A 14907-nucleotide genomic window follows, 5' to 3' on the forward strand; every position below is an offset into this window, starting at 1 on the left:
GAGGAATATGAAGACTTGCTTTGGTGCCTCCCTTGAGCCTCCCTGCCCATGGCTTTTGTACAGTATTTCGTGAACTCTGAGGTTTAGTTGCCTTATGAGCTGGGGACTTTGACAGCATAGCAGCACCTCCTTTTTAATTAAAAAAAAAAAAAAGAGAACAAAGGCAGGCAAAGGCTAGCAGATCATAGCATCATCTGGGTTGGAAGAGACTTTAAGATTATGTAGTCTGTCACCCAGCACTAACTCTGTAATCACTAAATCCTCCCCATCCAGACACCTCTTAAACACCTCCAGGGATGGTGACTCCACCATCTCCCTGAGCTAGCTATTCCAATGTCTAAAATGCACTGAAGGATGAGAGAACAGACTGAGAGTAGCCCTGAGGAGAAGGACTTGGGGGTCTTAGCTGATGAGAAGCACAAGGTGACACAGGCATGTGCGGGTTGGTTGGGCTCTGAGCAACCTGGCGATGTAGGAGGTGTCCCTGCGCACGGCAGGGAGCTGGGACAAGATGATCATTAAGGTCCCTTCTGATCCATGCAGTGGGACAGAGCCCAGATGTGCTGCCAGCCATGCCAGCCAGGCATGTCCCCTCTGCACCTCAGGCCACTGCCAGGCACACGGAATGCTGCGGGACAGGCCTGCACGGGCACAGCACAGAACAGTGGCTTGGAAGGGACCTCTGGAGAACAGTCAGTCCAACCCCCTGCCAGGGCAGGGTCACCGAGAGCAGGTCACTCAGCAACACGCCCCACATCCAGGTGGGCTGGAATGTCTCCAGAGGGAGACTCCACAGCATCCCAGGGCAGCCTGTTCCAGTGCTCTGACACTCAGTGCAAATAAATTCTTCCTCATATTGAGGTGGAACTTGTTTTATTTTAGTTTATGGCCACTGCACCTTGACCTGTTGGTGGCCACCTTTGAGATATTTGTACGCACTGGTGAGATCCCCTCTCACTTTTCCCTAGATCAAGCATGCCCAGCTCCCACAGCCTTTATTCGTAAGAGAGATGCCAGTCCCTCAATCTTGCTGCCCTCCATAGGTGCTGTCCATCAGCTCCATGTCCCCTCTGTGCCGAGGAGCCCAGAACCGGCCACAGCACTCGCCGTGCGGGCTCGCCAGGGCTGAGCTGTGCCCTGCTGCACAGCCTGTGCTGGCTGCATCCCAGGGCTCCGCCGGCCCTCCCCGCCGCTCCCAGCGCGGCTCCCGGGAGCGCGGCCGGCCCCTCCCCCGGGCGGCGCGGCCCGCAGCCCGGCCCCGCGCCCCGGAGGCGGTAGTGGCGGCGGAAGGGGCGGGACGGGGCGGCCGCCATCGGCTCGGCGCGATGTTCCTGACGGCGGCGGCCCGTGAGTGCCGCGGGCGCGGCGGGGCCGGGCGGCGGCGGCCGAGGGGCGGCGGCCGAGGGGCGGCAGGCCGAGGGGCGGCTCTGCGGGCGGCGGGCGGCGGCGCGAGCTCCCCGGCCCTCCCCTCCTTCGGCCCCGGGGCCTCCCGGCGTGCCCCGGAGGGAAGCAGGGTCACCTGAACAAGGCTTGCGCAGACACATTGTAGAGCTTTTTCCATTTTTTTTATATTTTAGTGGGTGTTTGAGTCTGTGCTGCAGGTTTATGGTTACTTAAAATTCAGCCCGTTTCATGGTGTGCTGTGGGTTAGGTCAGTGAAGCCAAAGCCGGGCTGGTGGGAAGGTCGGGCTCAGCTGAGAAGGGCTCCCTGCTCTGTACCTGTGGCCTTGCACACCCTTGTGTTGGCACCACAGCAGGAGCCGAAGCCCGAGTGGGTGGAAACAAGTCCGGGAGCCTGGGACTGCAGTTCCACCAGCGGTGTTCCCCACACCCGTCTTAACTTCACGGTCACCCAGGGAATGCATACCCGGCACTGCGGCCGAAAGCTTACTGAGAACGTCTGGAGCATGCAGCAAGTGCTGCCTGTCGTGCCGGCCACTGCATTTGCACTGACACTTACAAAGGTGACACGATGGCACAAAGAGCAGGGAACTGACAGCATGTGGAAGAACTAGTGGTGCTTTATCATGACAGTAAATCTCTTCACACTTTCTGGGGCTTTAGCAAAGTCAGGCCATGGAGAATACTTAATCTTTATATGTTGCATATAAAGGAAACAAGATAAAATGATAACTGTTTCTTCTGTTTTTTCTCTTTTTCATGCTGCAAAATAAAACCCCAGTGGCCAAGAGCAAATCTAAGTAAGTGATGGTTTTTCTCACCAGTTTTTGATTACTGGTATGTTGTGTCTTTCCAAAATGTTAAGTATCTCTAGATATTTTAATATACCTGAGAGAATTGCACTCCTTGAGTCTAGCTGCCTCCTCTCAGCCATTCTGTATGTGTGTGTGTCTTCTCACAGGTAAGTACAGAGCGGTGTGAGACTCACCCATGGGTTCTGAACTTGCAGCAGAGGCAGGTTTTGTCCTATGGGCTGTTGCTTTGAGCTCAGCAGGAATCTCCAAAGTGCCCTGCACAGGGGGAAGCCCACCTCTGTGCACTTTGATTAAAGAGAGGCTGTAAATTGTCCAAGTATTTTTCCTGTTGTTCACCTGTCATACCTTTTTAGCTGAGGAGAGTAAACTAAGGTGCAGCACGGATCTTTGTTGTCTGTGGTGTGGATTTTGGGCAGTGAAGCTTTCCTGTAGCCAGAGTGCAGGACACTTCCTAGGCTTAGCATATTCCTGTGTTTATGTGTGAGGAGTGGACAGGGTGCAGTCAGTGCTCTGGGCATCTTAGTGTGCTCTGTAGTCCAGCTCAGCAGAGATGTTAGTGGGCTCTGGAAGAAAATCAGTCACAGTCCTCTGACCTGTAAAGAAAGGTGATAGTGTGTTAAGGGTTGGAAATTAAGGAATATCTGCTTTGAGCACACCGGTACTCTTAAAATGTGGGCACAAGGAAACAGGATATTATGAAGAAACTGACTTTGATCCAAGATGCTGTTTGTAAGAAAATTAGCTAGGCAAATCCAAGAGGATAAACTGGTACATTTATGTGAACACATTCCTGTCTTCCCATTCCCAAAAGTTGCATTCTGTGTGAGTTTATTATACTTGGTACCACACAGGCCCGGGAGCTATGTCCTTTGGTACATTTTCTGTATTCTGGTTTTTTTTAAGAATCTGCCCCCAGCAGAGCCAGTACCAACCACATTTGAGCAAGTTCTTCTCCTACAGAATTTGTGCACAGTTGTCAGGCTTTTAAATTAAGAAAGCACTTCCCGAGTATGTGCCTAACAGAGAGCAGTTTGACATCTCATAGTTTTGCTGTTATCTATTCATAAAAACACAGCAAACCAGGAGGTTTCTGCAAGGTGAAAAAGTAGCTTTTAAAAATGGTGTTACTAATGTTAATGTAGGGATTTCTACCACACACTCCCTTTTATTTTTTATCCCAGTGTTTCTTTCTGTTCTTTTACAGTCCCATATGCACTCCAGGAGTATGTTCTTATATTATTTATTCATCTCCACTCCCCTTGGGTTTCTTCCTGTGCCCTGACAGCATTCTGGTGTTGTTTTCTGCCTCTGCTCATTACATTTCTTCACGGGGGAATCATTTTTTTGAGCAAGGTGGAATGTGTGGTGCACAAGAATTTCAAGGCATGGTAATGCTGATGCCACCAGTTCCCCCAGAAAGGGGAAACTGCACAGAGCCTTTGAGGAAGTGAGTGAGATATAGGGAAAGGAGTCTTTGTGGTTACTGAAGCTTCACAGCACACCTGCAGTAGTGTACAGGAGAGGATGACAACCAGGGATAATCCCAAGAATATGCTTGGTCAATTGTCTGGAGGAATCCAGTGTCTTTCTCTTAATTTTGAACTCAATTGTAAATTAGATTGCAAAGTTTAAAAGGAAGAGCTTAAGGAAGCACACTGGTGAGAGCTGTACAAGTAAGGAAGAACAGATTAATTTTGAGAGATCATTTTGTGTTAGGAACAGGAAAATACAGGAAAATGGGAAGTGAACTGAATGCCCACAGGCAGATATGTATCCATCTCTTCATTGAAATGGAAGAGAGAGGTGTCATTTACAGACTGGTTAAAGTGTTTTATATTTCTTTGGAAACTTTGAAGATGCCCTGTCTGGGTGGTTGCTTGGATCTTGGCATACTTCCAGACTGGGGGTGTGGAGCAGCTTCCTCAGTCTCCTGCTCCTGGGACACCACAGTTGCTGCCAGCCTGCCCCACAAACCGAGAGCCCTCCAGTGGGGAAGGGGGTTCCCGTGCCTGGGTTAATATCAAGCTCTGTATCTCTAGCAGGATGGATGGTGCCAGGGGGTTCTGCTTCTCCTTTTGCATGCCTCTTGTGCCAGCCTATCTGCTTAGCTTCCTCTCTGCATGAGGAAGTGATAGTCTGTGATACAGTGTTATCTACAGCCTGAACATCTTTAACTACCATCATCCTTCCTCTCTTGCCCTTAAGGCTTTCAAGCTATAGTGACTCAATGGTATGCTGGTTTTTCCTAATTTCTTCTTTTCTCTTCTGTTTTTATTCCTTCCACCTCACTGTTTTTTGGGGGAGCTTCTTCTCTCTAGGCTTGTATCCTGTTGAGGAATTATTTACTTAAACTTGATGCTGGAGCTTATGGTTTAGTGTTTGTCTGTGTTAAAAGTTAAGCATACATAGTTTTGGTACCCCCATCCCTGCAGTTGAGTTGGAGTGTCTTACGTGATAGTGCCAAACTGTGTGTGCTGGAAGTCCATTGGCAGAGGTGGTGAGCCCTCTCTGAGTGGCTGTGCAGTGACACAGAGACATCCCTTGTGACTTTAGGTACATTCTGGTGAGGATGAAAAGCGCTGCAGAGACAGGCTACTGCTTCAACATCAGGAGACTCCGGCTGCAGGAGAAACTGGTGTTACTGAGATACGATCCCATCGGTAAGAGCTCGGGCAGGAAGTCAGCGTGCTTTGTGTGAGCTGCTCTGACTCTGGGGGGAAAAGATTTGAACGCAACAGGATTTTTCCCATCTAAGCTGAGTATGTCATAACATGTTTCATACTCAAATGACTGTACTGTTGCTGTTCTTCATGACATTCCAGTGGGAAGTAAATGTTACCCTCATTTTACAGATTGTGGCAGTGAAACAAAGTAATGACTTGCCTGACACATCAGAGACTTTGATGACAGCCATGCCACATGTCACTGGCAAAGTCAAGTGACACAGGAGTTCTTTCATTCTGTTTCTTTGTGTGGTTTGCTAGACTGTGCTACCTCCAACAAGCAGGCACAAAGTATGCATCAACAGAAGTGTTCTGTTAAGTTGCCATGGGAGCTCTAGACCAGAATTTTTAACCACCTCTTACAAAATGGACTTTATCCTCTAAAGAAATAGGCACAGATTCTTCCTATTCCACAAATGATATCATTCTCCAGATGGCAGTTAGTGGATTCTTTTATGTTCCCCTGGGCCTTGCACATTTTCTCAATTTAAGAATCTGATTTGCTGGATTTGGAGGATAGCACCTGCCAAACTGCCTTTTGCTCACCCAGCTTTTTGAAAGGTGACTAAGGGTTCAAGTTTCTGTTGTTAGCATTAAAACCCTGAATTTAATGTTAAAAAGCTTAAAGGGATAAACTTAGAATTTAAACCAAACCATGTTAAAAGTAACATGATGTAGCTAATGCAAAAAAAACTTATTTAAAGGTATAGAATAAAATTCTATTCTTGTTAAAGAACTACCATTTCATTCTCAGAGCTAACAGTACAGGAGCTTGGAGAGGTGAGAGAAACCACCAGAGAAGCAATATGCTGTTATCAAAGGTGACAGAGGTTGTGGCTTTCCTTTTGAATTCTACACATAAGGGGAATCAGAGATCTCTGGGATTTTATTCTTGAATAAGGAAAATAAACTATTGCATTGAAACATTGTGCAGAGTGATCCTCCAGGAGCTTTGTAACTTGTAGAGAAGTGAAGAAAGAAAAGACCTCAGATAGAACATGTAGTAAGTTGCTGAAGAAAGCTTTGATCTTTGTAGCTTGTAGTAGAACACAAGTGAGAAATTGATGTGAGAAAGTGTTGCATGTGTGAAGGGAAGTAAATTTGAGTCTAGATAACAACTCACATCAGGAATATGTTAGGAAGCATTTTCACTTGGCATGTGTTTTCACCTTATGTTTTGTACTTCTCAGAAACCTGGGATGTCCAGAGAATGAAGCTTTTTAGTGAAGTAGTGGCAGGATTGCCCAAGTTTCACTACCTCCCAACTGCAGCAACAGAATCTGTACTATCTGCAGTATTTCTTAAAACGAAACTTTTTTGTGGAAGAAAAGATTTTGTTGTGTGGATTGCTCTTGCGTAGCTTTCAAAGGAATTAGTGTAATGAAACTAACCAAGCAGTGTTGATTTTTAGATGACATTGTAAAGCTTTGCTTTGATTTACTTTGTAATTTTTGGGTTTTGTTCATGTATTGACTAACCTGCCCTGCAGGTTTTTTTTTATAAACACCTGCATCAGGCATTGTGGTCACGGCCAGTTTGTGCCTGGTTGAGAGATCCACAGGACAATTGGTTCACTTCTCTGTCAGCCTGTAAGGCCAACTGGATACAGCTCATCATCTGTAGTTGTTTAGGCTCTGGAGTTGAAGAGTAGTAGAAAGCAGAAAGAACCTATTTTTGTCCCTGCATTGAGCAGCTGTGACTCAGAATAGTCACACAGAGCAGCTGTTGAGTGTTTTCAGTCACTTGCATCCTGATACTTATTCTCACAGAGGTAAAGTGGACATCTTAGGAACTAAAAATTACATGTGGTAAAGTGAAAGCACCACTAAACTCCTTCAAGAGTTGGTTAACAACAGTGCTGTGCCAGTCAGTTGCTCCACACTCATTTAAGCAGTAAAGGCAGCCAGGAGAAAAAGAACGTGGGCTGGTTGAATTGAATTTTAACACTTCAGGCTTCTTAACGGATTCTTTTTTCTGGTTTTTTTTTTTTCTTTTTTTTTTTTCCCTGTAGCAAAACAACGTGTCCTCTTCACAGAGAAGAGAAAAATCCGTTCTGTGTGAACAATGGCTGGACTTGATTTATACATGAGAAGAGGATGGTCTGGGGGGAGGATGGGGTGAGCACTGATTCAGAAATCCAGCAACATGGGCTGAAAAGAGAGGAAATGAACTGGGATCACCGTCTCCTGTGATTTGAAGGCCATTGTGAATAAAACAATGTAGAGAGAGAAAATTCTTAATGTCTGGACATAGATCATCACAGTAACATTTATTTATCTTTTGAGTTATTTTTACAGTGCTCAATTAAAAAAAATTAAATAGCAAATCCCATTGTCTGTGTTTTCTATTGTGAAAGAGGCTGTAATCTTCAAAGGAACTATTGTTTTATAAAGCAATAAAAATTAACATTTTCCACAGCAGGAATTCAATGGCAGGATTGCAAGTTTTTCTAACCTACCAGCCACAGATGCGACAGTAGTGACCACGAGCTGGTGTCATTACTTGGAGGGGTAATGTTGCACCAGCTCCTTCTGAGGAAAGAAGGAATGGCAACCTAGATGAGTTTTTGGATAAGCTATTACCATGGTTAAAGGCCTGTATTATTTTCAGTCAGGTTAGTGGGATGGATTTTTCATTCCTGGGGTTTTGTCAAACATGAAGAAAACAGACAAGGTAGTTCTCTGATGTTCTTGTAAGCTTTTCTTCCCTAATTAGCTTTCCTGTATTTTTAGAGCAATGGGGCTAGAAACATTTTTTCAAAGTCTACCTCAGTAGCAGTCCTGTCCTATTTGCACTTGGAGGGACCTTCCTGAGGGTGGGGAAGCAGGGAGTGCAGTGCCACACCTGAGGCACGTGGGCACAGGCTGATATATGGGGCTTTGTTGTGAGCCAAACAATGGCCCTGGTGTTTGAGCGCTGAAGTTGCAGTCTCAAAGCTAATGCTCTGCTTCATGTGCTGCCATTTCACATCAGAAGTTCTGATAAAATCAAGTGAAAATACTGCTGGGGGCCCAATACCCTCCAGGTGTTTTGCTGTAAACTTCGTGTAGCTCAGTAGAGCGCACTGTGTGGGACGGCCACAGGGTTGTGTGGGGCCAGAGACATCTACTGTGCTGTGCTTGAAAGACCCACCACCCCACCCTATCTTACTGCTGTAGAACAGGAACACACAGGATTCCTGAAATAAGAAGCAAAGAGACTTTCCTGGCCTTTCCAGTCAGCAGAGGAGAACCTCGGTGCAGTCAGGAGAATAATGCTGTCTGGTATGAGATAAAATCAGTACAGCAAGCTAGACAATCAATTAGAAAAGGTCCTGAGGCAAGTCCTTCCTGTAAGGATATGAAGATTGTGTCCCTGGTGCCTGGACGCTCACTGATGCGACGCAGTTTGACTTCCTGATCATTTCCTCCATGGATAACTTGGGATAGTAGGCCAGGTAGAAAGCCAGTGCTCCCACAAAACTGTCTCCAGCACCCTAGAATAAAACAACAAACAAGCTTAAGTGTATTTGCACAGGGAAACAATTCAGATGCCTTTACTGGAAAGACACTGTAGCACTGATTACAGGGGTCAGGAAATTGTTCAGGGGTTGAGTTCAATATACTTTTCTATGCCTAGGAAATTTTGCAAAGTAAAACTAATGCCACAATACTATCCTTGTGCCCAGCTGTCAAGGTGCACACTATAATATGGCTTAAAACTTAAAGAAAAAGCAAAGCAATCATGCCACAGTTCATCAAGATGCTGTTATAAACACCACTTTTGAAACTTCCTGTTGTTGGAGTGTCTGATTTTGATTTCTCAACCTGGATGTTTCATTAAAGCTACTTTTCTCTTATTTAACTTCTGTTTTTTATAAAGGTCAGTGGTAAAAGGGGCAGAGAAAAGGGGAAAAAAATAAGCCATGTGGCTTGTGGTGTCCGTAAATTCCTAGTTGCAGAGGGATATGTTTTGACACTTCCAAACTTAGCTGTTGTTTATTAAAAAGGTTCTGCTGTCATTTAAAATGATCATTGTGTCTATCACATAAATCACTCATTTTCTTGGGGCAAGCTTTGCCACCTGTGCTGAGTTTGACCCTGGAGGATGAGGACAGTGGCATTGACTGGGAGCTCTGGCAGCCATGCCCTCTTGAGCTACCCATCGTTCCCAAGCCATGCCCTAGCTTCCCCCTGGGAGGCCTGGGGAGGCATGGAGTACATCTGTCCCACATGGGCACCAGCCACAGCCCAGCTTGCTCTGACCCTTTTGCCCAGATACTGCTGGTGGTGCTCTGGTCAGCAGGGAGTGACAGCTCTTTGCCTCCCAAGTGCTTTTTAACAATAACTGTTGTTTAGTGATGTTCAGTGCTATGAAGTGTCCCCAGCAACTGGCAAAATTTAACTTGATTGATGCTCGTGTTTAACTTGATTTGCTCGTTTCAGTCCACTGTGTTCTTTCCCCCTCCTGCTCTAAAACTGGCTTAATTTCTAAGGCCAGACTGTACCAGTTCTTCTTGGTACCATAAAACTGGTCCTAAGGTCCCTTATTTTAATCATACTTTTATACCACTGAAGGCATTAAGTTAGACACACTAATATTATTGATTTCATTCCACATCCAGCATATGGATTACATCCCCTGAGGGATTTTGCCTCTGTAGCTGTAATAAATAGGCCCTAAGAGTCATGTGACAATAGCAAAGGGTCTGGAAAAACTTTGTCAAAGCAGCTCAGCAAAATTTCTAATGGAAGTTAAGACTAGAAAGTAATATTCCAATTTTGAATACTAGAATTTGTCAGTCTTAAACTCTTACTTGCCCTGAAATCAGCTGCATATAATATAATTCCAGCAAACAATTCCACTTCCGCAGAATTTGTTTCTAAAGTTGCAAGCAGCGTGGGCACTGCAAGGGACCCTAACAGAGGTGAGCACAGGATAGGGGCCCTACCCCAGGCTTGGCCTCTCCTTGCCCAGCCCTGCCACAGTGGCTGTTTGCATTGGTGTTTCCAGTCAGACAACTCCCTGCTTAACTCTTGCTTGGCTTGGAGCTTGAATGCTGTCTTCCATCAGGATGCAATGGAGAGCATGGCCTGGCAAAGGACAAGTTAATAAGCAGAGCAGCACCCCTGTGTGCAGCTGTAGCAGCACCTGTTTCAACAGTTCTGTATTCCTGAAAATACCAAGGGCAGGTGAAGGTTTTTATCAATTTCTGTCAGGCCTTTGTCTCCCTTCTGGTTTCCAGAATGTGTTCCCACAATGGCAGGTGGAGCAGGAGCAGGTAATGCTAGTTAAGCATTGCCAGTGTCTTTTGTCTGATGCATAATACAAAAATCCCCATCCCATCTCAGAGTTGGTAATCTAATCACTGCATGATTAATTATTAAAGCTATTTTGGTGCTGTTGTTATGGACAGGAGTACGATTTCAGCATGCAGATTTGTTCTGCTGTAGCTCTAGCAGGAAGAACATTTTTTACAGTGATCACTGGGCAATGGAAGTAGCCAAATATTTTAATGAGTAATACTCAGAATATCTGGTGTCAAACGGCATAAACTGTTACCTGGCAGCAGCATGGACCAGCATAGTGTCTCTGTTTTTTTTCTTTAATAACTGCTGCACTGTTGGCTATAGGAACAAAAAAAAACTTAAGGTCTTAGCCTGTGTGCCAGTGAGATGGAGTGTCAGTTCTCCCTGCAATGTTACTGTGGCTCTCTGCTCATGGGTGATGCTCTGAGGTTGTGAGATGGCTGGGAATCTCCCTTTTAGCGTGGCTGAACAATGATAAATAGCTCTGAAAGCACAAAAGGGAGAGAACAGCAGACTCCCATCTAGAACAGGAAAAGGCCCTCTAGATTATTTTTGCAAGAGAAAAGATTACAGGGTGATTGGAGAATATACAGAAGAATTTGAGGCTGAAATCCTCACTTCCCATGCATAGACTGAAGAAGTCAGTATAAGAAAAGCCCAGCTATTGCAGACCCAAAAGGTACCATAAATTCAGTTGTTGAATTAAGTGAACGTTTTGTGAGGGGGGTATTTTCAATAGAAAACACTTCTGAGCTGAGAACAAACACTGTCATGCATCAGATTGATTATGTAGATACTCTGCTCAGCCTTGCTTCTGGTCTGTGCAGACGTGACTGGTCAAACATGACTAAAAGAGCAATAGCAGAACTGGTTCAGCTGCAAGGTTAACTGCAGTAAGAACTATTTTTGGCTTACAGAAACAGACCTTCCTTCTTTGGTATTGTGGATTAAACTACATTGAGTTTGGTAGATTCAGAAAAGGTTGGCACAGAGCACTAGAAGTAACAGGCTCAGTGTAAAATCAAGACTACACAAACACTGGAATAGCAAATAGTAGATTTACAATTAGCTTTTCAAAACTTGCTCTAAGAAAAATAATTCTAACCTACTTCACAAAAAAATTAATTTGAAAATGACCAGTAAGGTGCATTGAGAGTGCCCACTGACAAAATACAAGCACAGAGTATGCAATATTTTACATTCTTCAGCATTTGTCTTCCGGGAATTCTAATACACTGCAGACTTTGATATAATCCTCATATCCTTGAGTGCCTGGAGACAATTCATTCCATAATTATGAAAGTATAATGTATTCAACCTTTCTGTAAAGCAGGAGATGCTAGTTTGTTTGAAATAAAATAAAGAATTGTATTTTAAAATTGTCTGATATGGTGTGGCTCATTCTTAAATACAAATGTCATGGTTTTGACTAATTTTTATGGTTTTGAAGTAGTTTTGAAAACCTATTTATATTCTGTGCCACTAGTCTGTAAGGTCCTTGTTTTCCTGTGTGTCTGGAAAAGGGCATTTTTGTTTCTCACAATCCAGCACTGATTGAGATTCTGAGCCTCTAGAGAAGAGAAAACCCATGAAAACACTTCTATTTATACCTTAGCTTTTGTTAGTCCTGATTTGTCATGAGCTGGTTCACAACTTTAGTATAACTATTTTTATACGATGCTGCCCTGAGAAGCTTTTTAAGGAAAGTGCTTTGTAAGTGGAAACTATATTGTTCAACGGCCTTTCCAGCATGTAAAGCATTTTTCAATCCATCATGCACAGACTATTAGGATGCATTTCCCTTATACAATAAGATGACTTGCTCACCAAAAAAATTTGGAGGTCAAGAGGCTACAGTTCACAGAGTGGCAGTAGTTGCACAGCCTTGTTCCAGGGCAATCTTTTGCTCAGCCTTAGCCCTCCCAGTCCAAGAGCAACAAGAGCAACAGCAACCAGAGAAGAACATGAGAGGGCTTTGGCTCCTGAAACCTGACATTGTTAGTGAACCCCAGAAAACTTTTCTCAGATGATTTTTAAGAAGTTACAGTCCTTGTGCAGTCTGGTTATTAACATGGATTCATTCCATTAAATATATTGTAAGAGCATGTTACCAAGGCCCAAAGAAACACCTGAAAAGGATATTGTACAAAAGAAATATTTTGCCTGTAATGACGAATTCTTCATGTTGTGAATAAATCAAAACATCAATCCAAAAGCTGTCCAAAACTGCCTCAGGATGTAGAACCAATAACATTGCTCACAATGATGCTTATAGCCTCCAAGGAGCATTCACAGAAATGCACAAATGAACAAAGCCTGAGGATTATGCTGATTTAGTGCAGTCTACATGCATGGCAATGCAGAGATGCCCAGCTCTGTCGAAGGACTTGGGCCTTGGAGAGTTCCTGTTATATTTATAGCACTCCACAACTGTGTGATACTGGATTATGCTAAGGATGTTATCACTCTGTCACATCTGCTCAACATTCCTTGCTGTACCTCTGCCTACTCTGTACCCGAACTGCAAATTAGGCCTATGCAACACAAAAATAGCTGTTAGCAAAGGCACTCACTATCCATTGCTCACAAGTGGGAAACGCCTATGTCTCCCTACAAGAATCCCTGGGCTGTGCTTTGATGAAAGGTTACTAGTGGAACTGGAGAAACATTTACAGCCTTTGGATATATTCAGATAGTCTTGGGACATTAGGGTCTATGTCTCATCTAAGGGATAATTTCAGCTGAAATGCTCAAGGAATAAAGTATCCTTTAATGACAGTGTGCAGTGGGTTGACCCTGGATGGATACCAGGTGTCCACCAAAGCTACTCTGCTACTCCTCTGTTCAATTGAACAGGGGAGAGAAAATAGAACAAAAGGCTTGTGAATTGGAGTAAGGGCAGGGAGCAATCACCATCTCAGGCCAAACAGACCTGACTTAGGGAAATTAACATATTACCAATCAAATCAGAGTAGAATAGTGAGAAATAAAAGCAAATCTTACAACACTTTCCCACATCCTCTATTCTTCTCAAGCTTAATTTCACTACCAATTTCTCTACCTCCTCCTCACAAAGCAGCGCAGGATGACAGAGGATGGGGATTGTGGTCAGTTCACCACACATTTTCTCTGCTACTCTTTTCTCCTCAGAGGGAAGATTCATCACACTCTTCCCCTGCTCCTCCACGGGGTCCTCCATGAAATTCTCCAACATGAGCCCTTCCCACAGGCTGCAGTTCTTCACAGACTGCTCCAGAGTGGATCCCTTCCATATGGTTCAGTCTTTGGGAACAGGTTGCTCCAGTGTGGGTCCCCCATGGGGTCACAAGTTCTGTCAGCAAACCTGCTCTAGTGTGGGCTCCTCTCTCCACAGGTCCTGCCAGGACCCTGCTCCAGCTCAGGCCTCCCATGGGCCACAGGCTGCTGTCAGACACGCACCTGCTCTGGTGCAGGGCTCCTTTCACAGGCTGCAGGTGAACTGTGGTCTATCTCTGCATCCATGGGCCTCCATGGGCTGTGGGGGCACAGCTGCCTCACCATGGGCTGCACCATGGGCTGCAGGGGAATCGGCTCCAGAGCCTGCAGCATCTCCTGCCCCTCCTTCTGCACTGACCTTGGGGTCTGCACAATTGCTTGTCACATATTCTCTCCTGCTCCCCAGCTGTTGTTGCACTATTTTTACCCCTTCTTAAGGGGCAAAACAACGTTGTCCCAGAGGTGCTGCCACCATCACTGAAGGGCTCAGCCTTGGCCAGTGGTGAGTGCCTCTTGGAGCATTGGCCCTATCAGACAGGGGGGAAGCTGCCAGCAGCTTTTCAGAGAAGCCATTCTTGTAGTTCCCCCACTACCAAAACCTTGCCAAGAAAACCCCACTCACAGTGGTTGAATCAGTTATGCAGCTTTTGGTTTTTTATGATTTCCTTCTTCCTGAAAGAACCCATGTTTATCCTCTAAGTGATGGGGAATGATTTATTTCTGGAAATGTTCCTGGCTGTTCTTTGGGGGTTTTTTTATTTTTAAAATTTATTTCTGCATTTATTTGACTGTGGAATACTTTTAAAAATTATTTTCTGGGAGGTTAATATTTTCTTCCCCACATATTTCCTCATGTTTCACTAGAAAGATAATTTGTCAGTTTAAATCAAGATAATCTTTAAATTAAATTAACTCCACTATCTTGAAACTCTCCTGAAATTAAACTAATTTGACTATCTTCAAACTGTTTCCTAAAATCAAGGCCTAACAAGGGTGATTACTCCCACAGTGTCTGGGGTTGCTAATCCTGTGTGGAAGCATTGCTGTCTTTGTATCTGCAGATACTGGTGTGGCTCTGTACAGCTGTGCTTAAAGGAGGAGACCTATTGTTATAAACCCCTAGAACGTGAAATATTTGAAAATTACAAAGATATTTCCCACTAACACAGTTATTCCTGTACCTTTGCATGGAATTTTGAGCCAGAACAAAGTGGTAGGAAGTCCTTAACTGGGAACTACCAAATTTAGCAATAAGAACCAAATGCAGGGTTTGCCTTGCTAGGTCTAAGTTAGGCTTTTGGTACTGACTAGGTAGCACTGCAAAGCTACTTGGGTTGAAAATAAAGGAGAAGAACTAAGAAAAGCACACTGTACCCCAGAGCTTCAGGGTTTGGATCCCCAACTCTGTTACTGTGCTTAATTTGT

General features: G+C 44.6%; 2 protein-coding genes across 3 annotated transcripts in view; one reads left to right on the top strand and one right to left on the bottom strand.

Moving 5' to 3' along the window:
- Nucleotides 1-1232: 1232 nt before the first annotated feature.
- MRPL33 (mitochondrial ribosomal protein L33) lies at nucleotides 1233-7258 on the top strand. Its single transcript, XM_079298018.1, has 4 exons — nucleotides 1233-1347; nucleotides 2183-2201; nucleotides 4770-4876; nucleotides 6951-7258. The coding sequence occupies exons 1-4, from the start codon at nucleotides 1326-1328 to the stop codon at nucleotides 6998-7000; spliced, it is 198 nt and encodes a 65-aa protein (XP_079154144.1). The 5' UTR covers nucleotides 1233-1325; the 3' UTR covers nucleotides 7001-7258.
- The window catches only part of RBKS (ribokinase), a 71017-nt gene continuing 63289 nt past the window's right edge, over nucleotides 7180-14907 (bottom strand). For both annotated transcript variants that reach the window (XM_079298013.1, XM_079298014.1), the window contains one exon: nucleotides 7180-8414. In XM_079298013.1, coding sequence (XP_079154139.1) covers nucleotides 8241-8414 — 174 coding nt within the window. In that variant the 3' untranslated portion in view covers nucleotides 7180-8240. The remainder of the gene's footprint in view (nucleotides 8415-14907) is intronic.

This window comes from Erithacus rubecula (assembly GCF_903797595.1).
Source record: "Erithacus rubecula genome assembly, chromosome: 2".
Classification (NCBI taxonomy): Eukaryota; Metazoa; Chordata; class Aves; order Passeriformes; family Muscicapidae; genus Erithacus; species Erithacus rubecula.

Coding starts and splice junctions, on each gene's coding strand:
- MRPL33 (XM_079298018.1), top strand. CDS start 1,326: ATGTTCCTGACGGCGGCGGCCC. Junction 4,877..6,950: donor ACTGAGATACGATCCCATCG/GTAAGAGCTCGG, acceptor TTTTCCCTGTAG/CAAAACAACGTGTCCTCTTC.